Source organism: Lipotes vexillifer, unplaced genomic scaffold, assembly GCF_000442215.2.
Source record: "Lipotes vexillifer unplaced genomic scaffold, Lipotes_vexillifer_v1.1 scaffold1226, whole genome shotgun sequence".
In the NCBI taxonomy this organism is placed as follows: Eukaryota; Metazoa; Chordata; class Mammalia; order Artiodactyla; family Lipotidae; genus Lipotes; species Lipotes vexillifer.
Window position 1 is genome coordinate 877,261 of NW_006784227.1, and position 19,866 is coordinate 897,126.

The 19,866-nt window shown below is 37.0% G+C and overlaps 1 protein-coding gene across 3 annotated transcripts in view; it reads left to right on the forward strand.

Moving 5' to 3' along the window:
• Positions 1-19,866, forward strand: part of MYO6 (myosin VI) — a 117,084-nt gene that overhangs the window by 46,899 nt on the left and 50,319 nt on the right. For all 3 annotated transcript variants that reach the window (XM_007456605.1, XM_007456603.1, XM_007456604.1), the window contains 7 exons: positions 506-603; positions 934-1,098; positions 8,201-8,281; positions 11,168-11,348; positions 16,267-16,411; positions 17,568-17,725; positions 19,286-19,377. In XM_007456605.1, coding sequence (XP_007456667.1) covers positions 506-603; positions 934-1,098; positions 8,201-8,281; positions 11,168-11,348; positions 16,267-16,411; positions 17,568-17,725; positions 19,286-19,377 — 920 coding nt within the window. The remainder of the gene's footprint in view (positions 1-505; positions 604-933; positions 1,099-8,200; positions 8,282-11,167; positions 11,349-16,266; positions 16,412-17,567; positions 17,726-19,285; positions 19,378-19,866) is intronic.

The window sequence follows — 19,866 nt, forward strand, 5'->3', positions numbered from 1 at the left end:
GTTCGCGGGCTCTAGAGTGCAGGCTCAGTAGTTGCGGCACACAGGCTTAGTTGCTCCGCAGCATGTGGGATCTCCCCGGACCAGGGCTCGAACCTGTGTCACCTGCATTGGCAGGTGGATTAACCACTTAACCACTGCGCCACCAGGGAAGCCCAAACCATAAAATTTTTAGGGAGTAATTTTTAAAGTTGAGTTATAGATTTTGTAACCTAGTGACTTTTGAAAATTTAGTCTTTCTCATAACACTTACTTTTTTTTTTTTTTTTAAATAAATTTTGAGTAACTTTTCCATCTCTTGCACTTTAATAGGGCCCAAACATAGTGGTAGTCAATAAATATTTGTGGGATTTGACATTACAAGTGAATTCATTCATGTTAATGTTTCTGAGAATATTTTTCTAGTTATTTATGTTTATTAATAAATGGAAACATACTATGCATATTGCTTTGTAATTTTTCTTCATACTAACTTTCTGATAGTGTATTTTCATTTCTTTTTCAACAGCTAACCCACTCTTAGAAGCCTTTGGAAATGCAAAGACTGTTCGCAACAATAATAGCAGTCGATTTGGGAAATTTGTAGAAATACATTTCAATGAAAAGGTAAGTGAGAGTGAGTTTCGGGGTAATATGTTTGGGGAGTGTTTTTGGAAAATACAGGGTCTTGATAGAATTGGTGCTGTACTTGAACTCATGGCAAATATATTTAAATTTCCCCCTTTTACTTTTAAACAGTTGGGATAATATATATGTTCACTGTGATCTCTATAAATACTATAAACTTACATTTAGTTATCTGTTTTTTCCCCTTTATTTCATAAATTACAACCTCTTTGATAGACAAATGATTATTAGAAAAGATAATTTAACATTGGTAGGTTATACTTTAAGACTTTAAATGCAAAAATGTAATTTCTCTGTTTTGTTTTTTAGAGTTCAGTTGTTGGAGGATTTGTTTCACATTATCTTCTAGAGAAATCTAGGATCTGTGTTCAAGGCAAAGAGGAAAGGAATTATCATATCTTTTATAGGTTGTGTGCCGGTGCTTCTGAAGATACTAGGGAAAGCCTTCATTTGAGCTCCCCAGATAATTTTCGGGTAGGTTGGATGAAAAGAAATTTCATACAATTTTTGCAAATTGAGTTGCCTTCTATTCTAAAACTTATTTCAGTGGATTTTGATGTCTAGTTGCATATAACTTACATTAAATTCAGTGTAATATGATAGAATGACTTTTGTACTAAGTAGATATGTATTGAGATTTACTGCTGAGTTTATAACACTATATGAGGAGGTACATAATGGGATAGGTAAAAAGGATAGATGCTAAACCCCTTAAACTCAATAAGAAGTTTATAATAGTTCTGTAATGCTAGCTTTAATGTTACCTTTCACTTATTTGTAAAAAAAAGTTTGACCACTGAATTAATAAAGGACCCCTACTTGTCTTCCTTAATTCAGTTCAACAAATATTTATTCCTTACCCATTGGGTACCAGGCATTGTGCCAGAGTTAAAAAGATAAAGGAGACACAGTTCCTGCTTCTGAGTAACTTAAACACACACATACACACACACACACACACACACACACACACACACACACACACACAGTCTGACTGGTATGTCAAATGATAAGTGGGAGGGATGCATAGGGTGCTGGTGATTTTGGAAAAACTTTACTAGAACAGGTGATGCTTGATCAGAATCCTGAAGGATTTTCAAGTGTTAACTATAACTAGAGGAGGAAACATGCAGAGGTATTCCTGGTAGATGCAAAAAGATGAACAAAGAAAGGCAGGAAATAGCTTAAATGGTAGGACAGGAAGGGGTGGGAGGTGAGGCTAGAGAGCTTAAATGGTAGGACAGGAAGGGGTGGGAGGTGAGGCTAGAGAGTTTGGCTAGAGAGTTTGGCTAGAGAGTTTGGTCTTACTTCTTGGTGAGTAAGGAGCTGATCGAAGGGTGTTAAGTAGAAAGTTGGATATCAGGTCTGTACTTACCTCTGGGTTTAATATGGAAGATAGCTTTAAGAGGGTAGGGCAGGGGATGGATAGAAATTGCAGCCGTGGGTAAATGGGTTGGGAACCTGTGGCTTTAGGTGATGTAGCAGTTACTCAGTGCCTGAATTTGTTTTAGCGATGGCTGGGTTACTGAGGGGGAGGGGATGTGTGAAATAGGAGGAGGTAAAATTGACAGGACTTGGAGACTGAATTAGGTTAGGAGAAGGGGGAGTCTGGAATGATTTTCCAAAACACGATTAGGGTAACTGGGTGACTGTAAATACCATGTTGGGGCCAGATGGAAGATGGATGGCGTATAGGATGAGTCCAGTTTTGGAGCCTGTGGGTCGTCTGAGTGGAGCTGTTTGGAAGACTCTTGGGTAGACTAAGATCAGGTCAGTGCTGCAGGGACAGGTTTGGGAGTTGTCAGTACCCTGGTGGTAGTTAGAACTGTGACAGTGAGTAGTGGAGGTTGTCCAGAGAGATTGCATAATGTAGAAAAGCATGTGCCAGGATCCACACTCTGGAGTTGAAGAGGCTGAGCAGATGAAGAGTTGACCCAGAAAGAAAGCACAAGTGGAGTTGTGAAAGAAGTACAAGGAAATCAGGAGTGCCAAGGATCACAAGTCAATATTGCGTTTCAGGAAGTGGTGACTGGGGGTTGGCTAGCGTAATGACAGATTCTCAGCTAGAAAGTAGTGTCCCTGTGTGGGCTATGGGAATCACGGGGTGCGGGTAGGGAATGCAGTTCGTATGAAGTTCTCCAGGCGATTCTCATACTCCTCTTTGGCCAGAAGTCCTCCATTTGAGAATCATGACACACATTTATACGCAATTATCGTTCTGTGTGTGAGTGTGTGTGTGTGTGTTTGCAACCCGGCTTCTCCTTTATTACGTCAATCAGTTTCTTTTAATGTATATTTGGAAATTTAAAAACTCTGTTGTTTTAAAATGCTTTATAACTGCATCTTTTTATATAATTCTGAAATGTTTAACCTTCTCTAGAACTCACCAAATTAATTGGAATTTGAAGTTAGTTGCCCACATTATCTTCCTGACAGTAGAAGAGGCATTTCTCTACAATGATTTTTAGAAAAGGAATATAAATTAATATGAATCATATAAAATTTAATAATGATGATGTGGCTTTGTCAGCACTGAGTTAATGATAAAGTGATGTGACTATTCTTGTCTTAATATAGCATTTCTTTCTACCTGGGGGCTTGGGAACATAGTTTCTGTGTCTCAGAATGTACAGTCTTTCCTGGCACAAGGGCAGCCATCCTAAGGGGGCAGCCACTGAAATGCTTTATCAGGTCAGAGAGTTTCTTGTCTCTGTGGCATGAACTGGGAGAGTCCTTTTGGTGGTAAGAGGAAACTCATGGAACAGCATTACCTTTCACCCAAAACCACCTGCCATCTTGGACATTCCTCTCAGGCAGGTGTACACACACCTCTGTATTCCTTCCCCCAAATGATTCTGCCTTACAGTGACTTAAAAGTGTGTTGGTCATTTCAACAGGTTTTTCTCGGGTTTAGTTTAGGCCTTCAGTTATAACTCAGGGGTAAAGTTGTAAAGACAAAGGAGAAACTCTACAGCAGGGTAAACGCTTTCCCCCCCATTTTTTTGGGTCACTGTTCTATCCAAATTAGTATGTAAAGAATTGTAGAGATACATCTGTTTGAAAACACCCATGTTAACTCCACATGTACTTTAGAAAATAAAAGGTTTAAAATGCTTCCATTTTTCAAAAATTTGAAATATTTTTGCACATGTTCCATGGAAGCATTTGTTATAGTCATGCAAGAATCCTTGAATATAAATAAAGCTTGGATAGAATGAGAATGGGTGAAAAGAATAGTTATAGCTTTCTAGTTACAGAAAAGTTAGAAGAAACAAGTATTTTTCTTAGGTTTTAATATTAAGTGCATCTGTCCAAAAGCCAAGTATTTGATAAAACAGTTGGGGCGGGTGGATAAAACTCTTGGTAGCAAAGAAAACATTTGTTTTGGCTCTATATAGTTAAGCTACTATTATCTTACTAAATAAAAGAACTCTGTTTTGAAATAGTCAATTGAAAATGCTTATCAGTATTATCCCCTCTCCCTTCTATTTTATTATTTTCCCCAAGATTCTAGGCTACAAAGAAAAATTCATTGCATATTATTTTCTGTTTTTAACTGTATTTTAATATTTCACTGTAATGGGGGGAGATAAATGCATTGATCATCTAAAGTATTAATTTATCCCTAAATCATTCAAAATTTCCTGTAAATTTTTTCTTGGTATATAATATGTTATCGATATATTTAACCTTGGAATTCATGCCATGGGACAGTGGAATCCTAGTGACCTGATTTAAGAAAAGCTGAGATGTTTAAAAAATTTTCTCATCCTGTTCCCTGTGCATGTCCTTCCTGAACGACCCCCACCCCTTAATTGTGGGTAGAAGGTTCTCTTCAAGACCAGTATATTATTTTCTTCTCAGCTGCTTCCCTTATTCTGTGTTTTCAAAGCACTTAGCCTTTAAAGGCTTCTGGGCAGGAAAGTAAATCACTGAGATAAAAGCTGAAATGGTTATTTGAATACCTGTGAACGTTCATAAAGCAAGTGTTGTATTTTATGTACAATTAGTGTTGACTGTCAGTCAGTATGAAAGGCATGTTTTGAAGGACTGATTGTAAAAATCAAAAATTAAGAAACTCAAGAATATTATTTGTTAATTATTCAGAATTTAAAATATTACTCAAAATATTAAACCACAGGTGTGGGTCCTTATTTGAGACTCTTTACATATTTAGTTCATATCTTATGAACTGTATCTTCAATAAGATTTAACCCTGAGAAGATTTAAAATTGCTACCTTTGAGATGTAAATTCAGGGCCTCAGATGTAAAACCGGGGTCACTGACGTAAATCTGGGGCTTTGACATGAATCCGGGGTGCAGACGCCTGTCAAGCTCAGGCAGAGTCCCTGGTGCACTGGGCGGCGTGGGCGGTGTACATGGTCCGGTTCTGACCCCGAGGACACCAAGCCGCCCTGTGTGCTTCAGGCCACCGCCCTGCCCCTCTGGTGACTCCAGGTCCCCATCACCGCGCCCCAGCCAAGCAGTTCCAGGGATGTGGATGTCCGTGTCTTTGGAGGACCATGACTTCACCTGCCACATGCTTGCAGGATCTTGGTTCCCGGGCCACAGTTTGGGCCTGAGCTTCTGGGGTGGGAACTCCGAGTCCAAACCGCTGGGCTAACAGAGAACCTCACACGCCAGGGAATATCAATCGGAGTGTGGCCTCCTGGAGGTCCTCATCTCAGCATCAAGACCCAGCTGTATCCAGCTGCCTGCGAACTCCAGTGCTGGATGTCTCAGGCCAAACAACCAGTAAGACAAGAATACAGCACCACCCATCAAAAAAAAAGTGAGGGGGCTTCCCTGGTGGCACAGTGGTTGAGAGTCTGCCTGCCGATGCAGGGGACACGGGTTCGTGCCCCGGTCCGGGAGGATCCCACATGCCGCGGAGCGAGCGGCTGGGCCCGTGAGCCATGGCTGCTGAGCCTGCACGTCCGGAGCCTGTGCTTCGCAATGGGAGAGGCCACAGCGGTGAGAGGCCCGTGTACTGCAAGAAAAAAAAAGTGAAACGCCAAAAACATATGTTACAGACGAAGGAGCAAGGTAAAAACCTACAAGACCAAATAAATGAAGACAAAATAGGCAACCTACCTGAAAAAGAATTTAGAGTAATGATAATAAAGATGATCCAAAATCTCGGAAATAGAATGGAGAAAACACAAAAAACATTTAACAAGGATCTAGAAGAACTAAAGACGAAACAAACAGGTATGAACAACACAATTACTGAAATTAAAAATACTCTAGAAGGAATCAATAACGGAGTAACTGAGGCAGAAGAACGGATAAGTGAGCTGGAAGATAAAATGGTGGATATAACAGCCAGGGAGCAGAATAAAGAAGAAAGAATGAAAAGAATTCAGGACGGTCTCAGAGACCTCTGGGACAACAGTAAACACACCAACATTCGAATTATAGGGATCCCAGAAGAAGAGAAAAACAAAGGGTCTGAGAAAATATTTGAAGAGATTATAGTCAAAAACTTCCCTAACATGGGAAATGAAACAGTCATTCAAGTCCAGGAAGCACAGAGAGTCCCATACAGGATAAATCAAAGGAGAAACACACCAAGATACATATTAAACTATCAAAAATTAAATATAAAGAAAAAATGTTAAAAGCAGCAAGGGAAAAGCAACAAATAACATACAAGGGAATCCCCATAAGGTTAACACCTGATCTTTCAGGAGAAACTTTGCAAGCCAGAAGGGAGTGGCAGGATATATTAGAAGTGACGAAAGGGAAAAACCTACAACCAAGATTACTCTACCTGGCAAGGATCTCATTCAGATTCGATGAAGAAATTAAAACCTTTACAGGTAAGCAAAAGTTAAGAGAATTCAGCACCACCAAACCAGCTTTACAAAAAATGCTAAAGGAACTTCTCTAGGCAGGAAACAAAACAGAAGGAAAAGACCTATAAAAACAAACCCAGCCATGGAAGTTAATTTACAACTGTATAGATATTGAAAACTCTATAGAGATTTACCTAACTACAGAGGTACATTTTCACACTTGAAGAGAAAATAAGTCATCTTTGGATTGTAAAGCTTTAGTCAATGGTCTTATATTTTCCCTGGAGAGGATTATTTAAATTCCAACATATTAGAGTAGAAATTTTCAAAAAGACTATGATGAGTACAGAGAGTCGACTGCTTATTTTTTCTGTATGTAAGTACAGAAAATTCATTTTCTATATCCCTTGTCTACAAGACAGACTTTGTAGGATTTTTGACCTGGCTCTCATTATGTTGGTGTAAGTGTAAGAACTGAGACACAAGGGCACCAACACACTTGTTATTAGCTATAAGGTAAATAAAAAGAAATCTGCTCTGATTCAGAAACCTCATGTGTACATTTAGGACAAAATAATAAAGACAAATAATAAAACTTCACATCTGTCAAAAAATTTCTTGTGGAAATTTTCATTAAAATTTTATTTACAAACAATAAATGCTGGAGAGGGTGTGGAGAAAAGGGAACCCTCTTGCACTGTTGGTGGGAATGTAAATTGATACAGCCACTATGGAGAACAGTATGAAGTTTCCTTAAAAAACTAAAAATAGAACTACCATATGACCCAGCAATCCCACTACTAGGCATATACCCTGAGAAAACCATAATTCGAAAAGAGTCATGTACCACCATGTTCATTGCAGCTCTATTTACAATAGCCAGGACATGGAAGCAACCTAAGTGTCCATTGACAGATGAATGGATAAAGAAGATGTGGCACATATATACAATGGAATATTACTCAACCATAAAAAGAAACAAAATTGAGTTTTTTGTAGTGAGGTGGATGGACCTAGAGTCTGTCATACAGAGTGAAGTAAGTCAGAAAGAGAAAAACAAATACCGTATGCTAACACATATATAGAGAATCTAAAAAAAAAAAAATGGTTCTGATGAACCTAAGGGCAGGACAGGAATAAAGACACAGACATAGAGAATGGACTTCAGGACACGGGGAGGGGGAAGGGTAAACTGGGACGAAGTGAGGGAGTGGCATGGACATACATACGCTACCAAATGTAAAATAGCTAGTGGGAAGCAGCCGCGTAGCACAGGGAGATCAGCCCGGTGCTTTGTGACCACTTAGAGGGGTGTGATAGGGAGGGTGGGAGGGAGACACAAGAGGGATGGGATATGGGGATACACGTGTGCATATAGCTGATTCACTTTGTTATACAGCAGAAACTGACACAACACTGTAAAGCAATTATACTCCAATAAAGGTGTTAAAAATGAATAAACAAACTGGAGATACATATTTTTAAAAAATTGCTACCACTGAAAAATAGGAAAGCTTTTTGGTACTGGTTTTTATGTTAATCATGTAATTTAATCTATTTTCAGGTTAGGATTTTCACCATCCCTGCTGTGATTAGTAGGAATGAAATGTTTATGATATATAGAAGTATTGATTTTAGTTGAGAGATTAAATGATACTCAGGTTATGTTTAGAAATTCTTTAGAGTTAGCACTATTTGATAAGTTGTGTTTTCCTTTGTATTATTTTCCTGTGGATCATATTTGTTAATAATTATATTTTAAATTTCTTTGTCCTAGTATTTAAACCGAGGCTGCACTAGATACTTTGCTAACAGAGAAACTGACAAACACATTTTACAGAACCGAAAAAGTCCTGAGGTAAAGTAGCCTTTAAAAAAAAATTATAATCTTTAATACAAAAAAAATTGTGCTGAAAGATGTATTCTATTTTTTATTTTGGAAACCAAGTAAGATCTCTTACTTTTTTTTTTTTTTTTTTTTTTTTGCCGCATGCGGGCCTCTCACTGCTGTGGCCTCTGCCGCCGCGGAGCACAGGGTCCAGATGCGCAGGCCCAGCGGCCATGGCTCACGGGCCCAGCCGCTCCGTGGCACGTGGGATCTTGCCAGACCGGGGCACGAACCCGTGTCCCCTGCATCGGCAGGTGGACTCCTAACCACTGCGCCACCACGGAAGCCCAGGATCTCTTACTTTTAGGCTTATGCTTAAAAAACCTAAATACTCATCCACACCTCTCGCCGAGAAGTACTTTACACCTCTTTTAGTATCTGCAGAAGCCACAGGTTCTGGTCTTCTTGGTGGCACCTCAGTGCCCTGCTCTCCTCTTGTTATTTTCCCGGCATGAGGACATCAGATTGCCTAAGAATCATCCTTTGCTGACATTTTTGAAACTTACTCTCATATTACCCATTTGTGATTAAGTATAAAATATGTCCTTTATAATTTATTGTCTATGTCAAGGCTGAAGTAAGCTTTGATGTAGACAATAAGTAGAGTGAGCATTCTTGTGAACTAATGCTTATGTATTATTTAATATTTCTCTTTGAAACATCATGTTTCTGTAATATATTATGAAAAGTTTTATGTATAGGTCTTACTAAATCATTGTATTTCTAAGAGTAAGCAGATATAATTATACCATTAAGTATTACTTTAAAAACATTAAGTCCTTAATCTAAAAATCTACTGCAACTTTTATAAATTTTAGTATGCCATGTTTAAGTAGTAAGTGGGATTAAGTTGTATCTACTCAGGGAGCTTAAATTATGAAACACTAAGTCAGGATTAATGATAGGGGCTAGTTCATATTGTCTTTATTTTATTAAAAGATTTATATTTAAGTGAACAAGGTTTTATTATACTCGGTTTTTAATGCCCCTGCATTTGTGAGTCAGATGTTTTTGACTACTTTCAAAATGGTGAGGTGAATTATATCTTTAGTATATTCATAGAAAAGAACAGAAAGCAACTAAAAATTCCCATTAATTTGAATTCTAAGCAGATGAGTCTGCAGTTAATTTTTGTTTAAGTTGACATTTTATTTATCATTTTAGACACAGATGTCTGTAAACTTTATATTACATCCATGGTTGGAACTTTAAGAAGTGACATTAGTATTTATTATGGTATCTTCCTTTGTTATGATAACCTATATTTTTATAAGGCATCATTGAAATATAGAAATTGTATTATTTCCACTAAGATAATGGGGACATTTCCTGGTGGGATACTGCAGCTATCCCAAAGGAAAAAATATATACATATATAAATTTGATCTTTTACCATGGAAAAAACTGAGTGGAGAGGAAAGAAAACTGGATTTTAGTCTGCAAAGAGTAGCAGTCTTTGTGCTGTCTTAGGAAGAAAATGTACACTTTCTGATTCTAGAGTCAACATAGTTCGTTAGGAATCGTATTCATATTACTGGGTTTATATATAAAAATATGTAAGTGAATAATGGATTTAATATGTTTAAATTACTTTTTATTGTCTTCTTTATCAGGAGGATGAGGTGATCATTTTGACTATTTAGAATCCTTTGTCTAGTTCCATTGGCATGTCTTTAAGCTGTGTGTTATTTTTAGGAGAATGCAGTATTTTTAGTCTGCCGTGATAGCAGTATATTCATTGACATTTGATTAGAAACAGTTTTTAAATGAAGTAACCATTCAATTGCAAGACTAAAAATTCTGCACAATATGTGCTTTGTTTTAAATTTGGCTGCATGTGATTGTTTTCTTTAAGAATAAAATTAAATTTCTTTGTCTAGACATTTTCCAGAAATTTTACACATGCATAATTAAACATTTGAAAGACTTTTGTGGAAAAGCAATTACAAATTTAGCTGGGAAGCAGTTGGCAACCTGGAGGAGAAAATAACATCTCCTAGGGGCATCTTTAATGACCAGTTAATTCTGATGCTGTTACCTAATGTTTAATTTTACTTATTCATTCTCAAGTTCTGGAAAATTGCTAGTCCAATCTTTCTGTGTCCAGTAATTTCTTTTTCCTCCTAGTTTCTACAGGGCTGACTTTTCTTCTTCCTTTTTCTGAGTATGTTCTAGGTTCTAGTAAATGAATACTTTAGATGCACGTTCTTTTAGGAGAGAAAGCAAATTTTCTCTTCATTTTTTCGGAAATGTTTTCAGTCATTGCATAAATTCTTCGCATAAGCATAATGCTTACTAATACACTTTACCTCATATATACTAATACAGAAAGGTTTAAAAACTAATTCCCAGGCCATGAACATTGTTGTTAGCCTGTCCACTGGTTACTGCTGTTGAATATTGGTGTAGTTGGTGGCAATTAACCTGAAGGAGTGTAATGCTAAGTGTCAGATTTAAATTTTTATTACAGGTTTTTAAAACCTCAGTTCTTTTTGACCTATGGTTTCATGTTGATTCATTTCAACCACTGATATTCCCTTCATTTTCACTCATTTTATATAATGTCCTAGTTTTAGAATTAAAATTGTAATTAAGTTGGGAAACATCTCATTCTATTTTTGACTGAAATTTTTACTGAGATAGTTGTAGATTCACATGTCATTGAAAGAAATAATACATAAATCCTGGGTAACACTTCGCCCAGTCATTCAGTTTTTGAATGTGTTGGAACATTAAAGTTTTACGATTGACACATTTTATTTTTGCATGTTATATAGTGAATAGACGTTGTGTAGTTGTGTTAGTATACTTAAATAATGTAAACCACAAATTAATTGATGTCTTCTTGTTTTGTAGTATCTTAAGGGAGGTTCCTTGAAAGATCCTTTGTTAGATGACCATGGAGATTTTATTAGAATGTGCACAGCCATGAAAAAAATTGGTTTGGATGATGAAGAAAAGCTTGATCTGTTCCGGGTAGTAGCTGGTGTCCTGCACCTTGGAAATATTGATTTTGAGGAAGCCGGCAGCACGTCAGGTTTTTTTTTTTGTTTGTTTTCTTGTGGTCTTTTTGTCTTGCTTTATTTTAAAAAGGAGTAAAATTAGAAGTTCTGTCATTTAATTGTCATATGAAAATTTACTCTGCGTGCAGGCTTGTTAATACCCTACATTTCTAGAATATACTGTATTATGTGATGAATCTTGCAACTACAGGATGCTGCATTATTAGTTATTATGAGCTCTTTTTGAATAAATCAGTGATACTGATGAGGAGTAAACTCGTCCTGTGAAGGATAAATAATCCTGACTACCAGGGTCATATTTGGTTAAATTTTTCAACTGGTATTAATCTTTTCCAATAAGTGAACATAATAATTCTCTCTACCATCTTTTAAGGTATTTTGACATTTTTCTGGTTCATTGGTCTAAACTTGGAACGGTTAATTAGGATAGTTGAATACATGAAAGCCCATATACATTGTTACTGGGAAATGAAAACAGGTTAAACTTGATGCAGATTGAACAGATCATTTAAATGCCTGCACTATAGTAACTTTTCAACTGTATTGTTTCAGTCTCTACATAAATAGTAAAGGCTTTTTATATGATCTTCAGTTTGATGCATGAATGCGGGAGTTGGCAGGCTATGGCTTGTGGTCAAATCTGACTAGCTGCCTGTTCTTGTAAATAAAGTATTGTTAGATCACAGCCACACACATTTATTTATGTCTTGCCTATGCCAGCTTTCGTAGTGGCAGAGTTGGGCTTGTGACAGAGACTGGATGGCCAGCAAAGCCTAAAACCTCACTCTTTAGAGAAAAAGATTGTTGACTCCTGCATAAATACATTGTTTAAAAGAGTTTTAACAAAATCGGAAGCACCATTTAATATAGTAGTCAATAACATGGGCTTTAGTGTCAGATCCCAGAAGCTCTCTAAGGCTTGGATTTTTCATTCGTAAAATAATGAAGAAATAATCCATGAGAAGTGTTTTTCCTAGCAGTAGTTTGCATATAAGGAAAAGGGCACAAGAGGAAGGAAAAAGAACATTAAAAAAAAAGTCTGCTACGTGCAAGACCCTTCATAAACTATATTTCATCATCAACATCGTAATCATAATCTGAACTTAATAAAGATAATGAGGTAGAGGGTATTATCTCCATTTTACAGAAGTAGGACCTGTGCAGAAGTTTAAGTAATGTGGTCATTAGTGAAGTTGCAGGTGTGAGAGCCGGTTCTACCCATGTCTGACTAATTCCAGTACGTGTGATAACTGCCCCTCATTGCCCCCTGTCACTGAACCTTCTGAGCAGATGGAAGTCGACAGTCTGAGTGGCTTTCAGACTGAGTGTCCGCGGTGCTGTGACATCGGATTGTGGTGTGTAAGAGCACGTGGTCTTGGGCCAGGCTTTTCACCGTGTGTTACCTGCCTGTGTGACCTTGGGCCAGGAACTTAACCTCTCTGTGTCTCAGTTTCCTCACCTGTAAACTAGGAATAATAAATAACAGGCCTTACCTCATGTTATAAAGAGGAATAAATGAGTTTAAATATTTGTAGAATGATGTGAATACTTATGTCTGGTATGTAGTAATCACTCTAAGTGTTTTTTAATGAATAAGAAAGATAAAAATGCAGATCACTCCCAGATTAAAATAGAAGAAACAAAAAGAAAAACCAAGCAAAATCAGGTATGTTCTTAGTATGCATTAAAATTGTTACTAGTTTTTTTTGAGGGATTTGAAAATGTAATGAATGTTAGAATACACTTTCGTTTGCTCTGTAGCATCGTTATACCAAGGGAGCATGTAGGAGTTCTAAGTAATATCCAAAAAAGTTTAGAAAAATTAATGCACAGTTTGGACATGTTGTTAGAAGTGATAGGTGGCATTTTCACACACCTCCTGTTATTACCGTAAACACGCAGATGTACACAGAGGATCATAAATGTGGCTGATCTAGTTAGTTGAAAAGCACTTAAATGGTCAAAAGGCACATAGCAGATATTCACATTATCTTTTATTGTTCTTCTCAAACTTCCTTCTGTTGAAGGGAAAATGAGCAGAAAGCAGAGCAGATTGGAATGAGGCAGTGAATCCGGAGAATTAATAAACTAGGCTATTTTTATTTTAATAGCTAAGATTTTATTATATTAATCTTCATCCTTCCTATGATCCTTTGTATAGATTCAGATGGTTTCTTTCTAATCAGAATTGATTTTTCCTGCCCTAGAGAGCTCAATTTTGGCATGACCTTGCAATTTGAGAAAGCTCTGGATATTCGTAATTATTTTATCAGAAAATTTATTCTTCAGTAAATGTTTAGACAGCTCCCACTGCTATTTAAAAGTTTTTTCATGATGGAAATGCAAAGAATGCCTCTAGGGACTTCCTATGTTTTAAAAATTCCACATAACAAAAACATACATTATTATAACAACTAATGTAAAAAGTGTTCAGAGAAGTTCTTTTTTGGAAGGGGAGTGACACGAAAAGCCTTGCGTTATTTCACAGTATTTTGCCCTTTTGAAACTTTTAAAATAAATTTTTTTCTATGCTAGCCTTACATAATTCCTGGAAGTGTGTAAGAAACTTTGCAGAATAGTAAAAAAAAAAGAGAAGGATTTAAATGAATTAATTATTGTTGATCAACTTTTTGAGTTATATAATTTTAGATAATGTGTGTGTGTATAAACTAGAAATTAGTAGTAATCTTACTTTCATAGAATTAAAGGTTTAATATATCTTCTAAGTATTCCTTTCCCCGTATTTTTTTCAGCTTTATTGAAATATAACTCATATTGAGTTGCGCAACAATCACTATATTCAGTCTTACAATATTTTCATCACTCCAGATACAAACCCCATACCCTTACCCCCCGCCCCATTTCCTCCCAAATCCTTAACCTTTAGGCAACAACTGTTCTACTTTGTCTCTATCAATTTGCCTATCATGGGCATTTCATATCAATGGAATCATACAATATATGCTCTTTGTGACTGGCTTCTTTCAGTTAGCATAATGTTTTCAAGGTTCATCCATGTTTTAACATGTGTCAATACATCATTTCGTTTTATTGCTGAGTAATATTCCATTGTATGGATATACCACATTCTGTTTATCCATTTGTTATTTGGTGAACTTATAGGTTGCTTCCATCCTTGGCTATTATGAATTATGCTGCTATAAACATTTGTGTGCAAGTTTTTGTGTGGACATGTGTTTTCATTTCTCTTGGGTGTATGCCTAGGAGTAGAATTGCTGAATCATATGATAATTCTATATTTAACCTTATGAGGAATTGACTTTCAAAGTAACTGAAGGGTTTTACATTCTTACCGCCCTAGTGCCTGCCAAGTGCTACCTCATTGTGGTTTTTATTTGCATTTTCCTGATGGCTCATGATGTTGAGCATATTTTCAACTGTATTGGCCATTTGTATATCTTGTTTTGAGAAATGACTACTTATGTTCTTTACTCACTTATTAATTGGATTGCCTTTTTATTACTGAGTGGTAAGAGTTTTTTAATATGTTCTAAATACAAGTTCCTTATCTGATGTATAATTTGCAAATATTTTCTCTCATTCTGCGGGTTGTGTTTTTCATTTCTGGATAATGTTCTTTGAAGCACAAAAGTTTTTCATTTTGATGAAATCCAGTTTGTCTGTTTTTTCTTTTGTTGCTTATGGTGCCATATCTAGGAAGCCATTCCCTGGTCCAAGATCACAAGGATTTATGTCTGTATTCTTCTAAGAGTTTAATAGTGTTACTCTTACCTTTAGGTCTTTGATTGATTTTGAGTTAATTTCTGTGTATGGTGTGGAGTAGGGGTCCAACTTCATTCTTTTACATGTGGATGTCCAGTTGCCATTTGTTTGAAAAGCTGTTCTTTTCCCCAGTGAATTGTCTTGACAAGCCCTTATTCATATAAGATCTCACGGTTTATTTCTCCTGAGAGCAGTCTGTTAAATAGTTTATTAATTTGTCATGATAAAATTCTCATTGTGATTTCATACATTCTTCGTAATTTTGAAATTAGTCTTAAAATGAATCATTTATAAGCACTAAACCATAAAAATGTTAATAAAGTGTTTATTATTTTTAATATTAGTAGTAATAAGATAATAATTATCGGTACCTTCATAGAGTGCTTATTATGTACTAGACACTCTTCCAGGCACTTCACATCTATAACCTTATTAATCTTCATAACAACCTTATTAGGCTGGTACAGTTATGATCCTCTTTATATGGGTAAGGAAACTGAGTACAGAAGGAATAAGTAACTCGTTCAAGGTCACACAACTAGTAAGTTGTAGAGCCATCACAGCCCCGAATCTAAGCACTGTCGTACTGTCTTTCTAGAAAAAACTTTTTGAAACCAGCTCCATAAATAGAAATCTATAGATATGATGTACAGGAAATAGCCGTGGCCACCTCACCCTCTTCCTTTGTCCCCGAGCCTCACGAGCACATGCGTGTGCACACCCCCCCCACACACACATAGACAGACGTCCACACCCACACTGACCTACTACAGTGCCTCACAACATCTACCACTGAAATAACTCCTTGATATTTTCTGCAGTCATATGATTTTAGTGATAAGGCACTCTGTTATTCCAGAGATTTATTTTAATATATTAACAAGGATTATAATCTATCATTAGTATATTTCGCTTGCAGGGTCATTAAAAAATGAAACTGTGACAGGCTAAAATTGATGGGCTGAAAGGATTGTATCATGGGCTGCCCTGAGTGAGGGTCTCCCACTGACCTTGGCAGTGTGAGTGTCTGACGAGGGCGGGGAACAAGCGAGGTGAAATTAAAAGTCACAGCTAAGCCTTGTCCAGTCCCTAGTTTTATGAAAGTGAAGTGTACTTCTAAGAAATGCATCTTGAAAATCTGGTTTACATAATGTTTATTAATTTCAAATTGAAATATGTGTTCATTAGGTGGCTGTAATCTGAAGAATAAATCTACTCAGTCATTGGAGTATTGTGCTGAATTACTGGGTTTGGATCAAGATGATCTTCGTGTAAGTTTAACTACAAGAGTCATGCTAACAACAGCAGGGGGCACCAAAGGAACAGTGATAAAGTAAGTTCCCTAACTCATTGCTCTGTAAAAATCCTGCTCGGTGGGGGAAAAAAAGCCAGGTCCTTTATCGCTTGCTGAATAAGGCAGGCAGTGAGTTCTAGTGACATATTTCAAAAAATTTTCAACAAATTAAAAAAAATAAGGTTAAAAAGATCTTTTAGCCCCTCAGAAAATTCGGTAACTCTTACTTTGGGAAATATTAGCAAGGTATGCTTAGCCTGATTCTTTGCTAAGCCAACTCCAAATTATTATTATGAAGAAAATCTCAGCGAGGAAGATGTATAGTAGTGCCCTACAGTTGCGTGGTTCCTTGGAGAGATTTCTGGAACCCAGGGGAAGGCTGGTAAAAGCACAGGAGGGTGGTCCTCAGCAATCATGTCCTCTGTTTCCCCTGTGTTCCAAAGCAGTTCTTTTTTGTGTCTTAAGTATGGCGTGTTCGCATAAGAGTCCCTTTAGGAAAGGGTTCTATTACAAGAAATATACGTTGGAAAATCACTGTTTAGAAGGGATTCAAGTATTGGTCTGACCTGAATGACTTTTAAGGTTACTTCCAAATTTTGATAATTTTTTTCTGGTATTCCCACAGGGCCTCATGCTTTATGACAGCATTTAGCACAGTGTTTGGAAATTCTTTCCTGTGGCAGCCTCTCTTCATCGGACTGTGTATCTGTATCTGCAGCGTCTAACACTGTTGTACCATGTAGTTATTTATATGAAAGAGTAGAGTTGGAAAGTTTGGATTTTAAGATGTAAACATTTTTTTCCTAAACAGTGTTAACCAAGTTTCTGACCTTTAAAGTGGTCTTGAATTAAACGCAGTTTCTTTTGCATTTAAGAAAGTCACATGGAAGGTTATTCCTCTGAATAATTTTTTTATATATTCAACATGTACAATGAGGTATAAATTAAGGTTAAAAAGATTTTTTGAGCCTAATGTTCTTTTACTCAGTGATGATTTTTAATCTAATTATCTTGTAGATAATTCTCTTGTAGTATTCTACTTAGCCCCGTTTATCTGTCTCTATTCACAAATGACATTTTGTAACTATTTATTTTGTTCTTCACAGTGAATATGTACTTAGTTCTTGGGAATATGGCATTATTTCCACAATATATTACTATGAGGAATTTCTGTTGGTACGGTCTTCTTTTACAGGGTACCCCTGAAAGTGGAGCAAGCAAACAACGCCCGGGATGCCTTGGCAAAGACTGTCTATAGCCATCTTTTCGATCACGTGGTCAACAGAGTAAATCAGTGTTTTCCTTTTGAAACATCATCCTATTTTATTGGGGTCCTAGATATTGCTGGATTTGGTAAGTATAGTTTTGTTTGTGAGTTTGTGTCTGTTAGATATTTTCACACATATTTAAAATAAAATTTTTAAAACTTTTTTCCCTTGTAAAAGCTTTCACTTGATGTATTTCCAGTTATATGTCCATACCACCATTTCATGTCATAATACGATTTAAGTAGGAAGCTAATGCTTCAAAAAAAAAAAGGAAAGGAAAGACTCATGGATTTTGGTCATACTAATGCTTAAATTAAAACATGTTGGGGCCTCCCTGGTGGCGCAGTGGTTGGGAGTCCGCCTGCCGATGCAGGGGATACGGGTTCGTGCCCCGGTCCGGGAGGATCCCACATGCCGCGGAGCGGCTGGGCCCGTGAGCCATGGCCGCTGAGCTTGCACGTCCGGCAACGGGAGAGGCCACGACAGTGAGAGGCCCATGGATCGCAAAAAAAATAAACAAACATGTTGATTGAAACTACTATAGATAGAGATGTCTGTGTACTCTTAAATGAGTACAGCTGATAAAGGTGACGTCTTGAGTGCTGCTGGTAAAGAGAATTAAGTCGTTAAAACCGTTGGCTCCAGCCAGTGGACCAGGGTACAGGTTGACCTAGCACACAGGCCAAACTCATTACTATGTGTAAAAATTCATCATTAGTGTTAGTTGTCAACAGATAGCTATTTCCAATTAATTTCTACCAAATGAGTAAGCTATCAAGGTAAATATTTGAGAACAACTATGGAGGTGTATAACCAGAAATGAAATGATTCACTGATATCGGAATGCTGCTTTGTTCGGAATTACCTTACCGTGTTGTAAAAATCTCAAAGTCTGACTGTTTTTACACTGGGCTTTATCAGTGTGGGCGTTCCCTCTCTGCAGAAGTGGTGTCCTTCATAATTTGTTTGCCTTTATCAAGGGAAGATATGAGTGTTTACATTTGGGAGGGGCAGAGTTTTGTTTTCGCTGTAATACATATTTTAAAATTTACAATAAAGCATTACCTTATGACCAAAGGTAGAGAAACACTCGTCGCTGACTTAAGATTTCGTAGTCTTCAGACCTTTGTTTCCTGGTCTGCACCATTTTAGCATAACACTCACATACTCAGAGTCATAACATTTTAGAGCTACAGGGATCTTAGAAATAATGTAATACAATCCCTTAATTTTAGAAATGCATTAGTATCCATAATATTTTTTCTAACTATAATTTTACAGATTATATAGAAAAATATGAAGTACTTACATTTTAAGTCATTTTTCTTCTTTGATTTAGATTGCTTTAACACCTGTGCTTTAAAAATCTTTACAAGTGACTTATTTTACATCTTTTACTATATGACATTTATCTTATCTGACAAACGCCTTTTTGTCAAGCGAAGGTATTTTTAATACTTAATTTTAATGCATATAAAAATTTAAGTCTTGAAATAAGGGCATTTGGGGAGTATGGAGCAATTATATGTATATTTTTTAACCTAATGTTAAATTAAACATTGATACAATACAATTTTATCCTTAGTTAAGTTTATTAATGTGAAGTTGATCTGATGATGACTCTTGATTCTGGTTTTGTTTTCAGAGTACTTTGAACGTAACAGTTTTGAACAATTTTGCATCAACTATTGCAATGAAAAACTTCAACAGTTTTTTAATGAAAGGATTCTGAAGGAGGTAATTGCCATACAATTTAGATTTAAGAACCGCATTAAGCTATTTTAAATTTCAAGGTACAGAGACATACTGCAGTTAGCCCGATGGATGGGGTGTGATGTAAGGTGGGCCCAGGGTCCAGTGTGGGCCCCAGTGGCACATCAGAAGTGTTAATGGTACAGCTGAGGCTTAGGGACCCAGTAAAAACTCTAATAGGCACCTCCTCAGAAGTGAATGTCTCTTGCTTCTTGCTGGTAACTTTTACTAGACTTGAAATTCTGCCTGTTTCTTTTCCTGGTTCTGTTGTCTTTACTCCTGCCACAGCCAAACAGTAGTCTGCTCCCAGCCCTGACCTGGGCATCTCCCTCTATTCCTCTGTGTCTCCGCTTCTGCCCACTCTGCTGCCTGCTTGCCCTCTCTCCGTATGGCAGGAAAGCCACCAGGCCAGGAGATTCCTTGGGGCCGCTGGCCTGGCCCACCTCCGGGCAGGTCTTTCCCCGCCCGGCGACC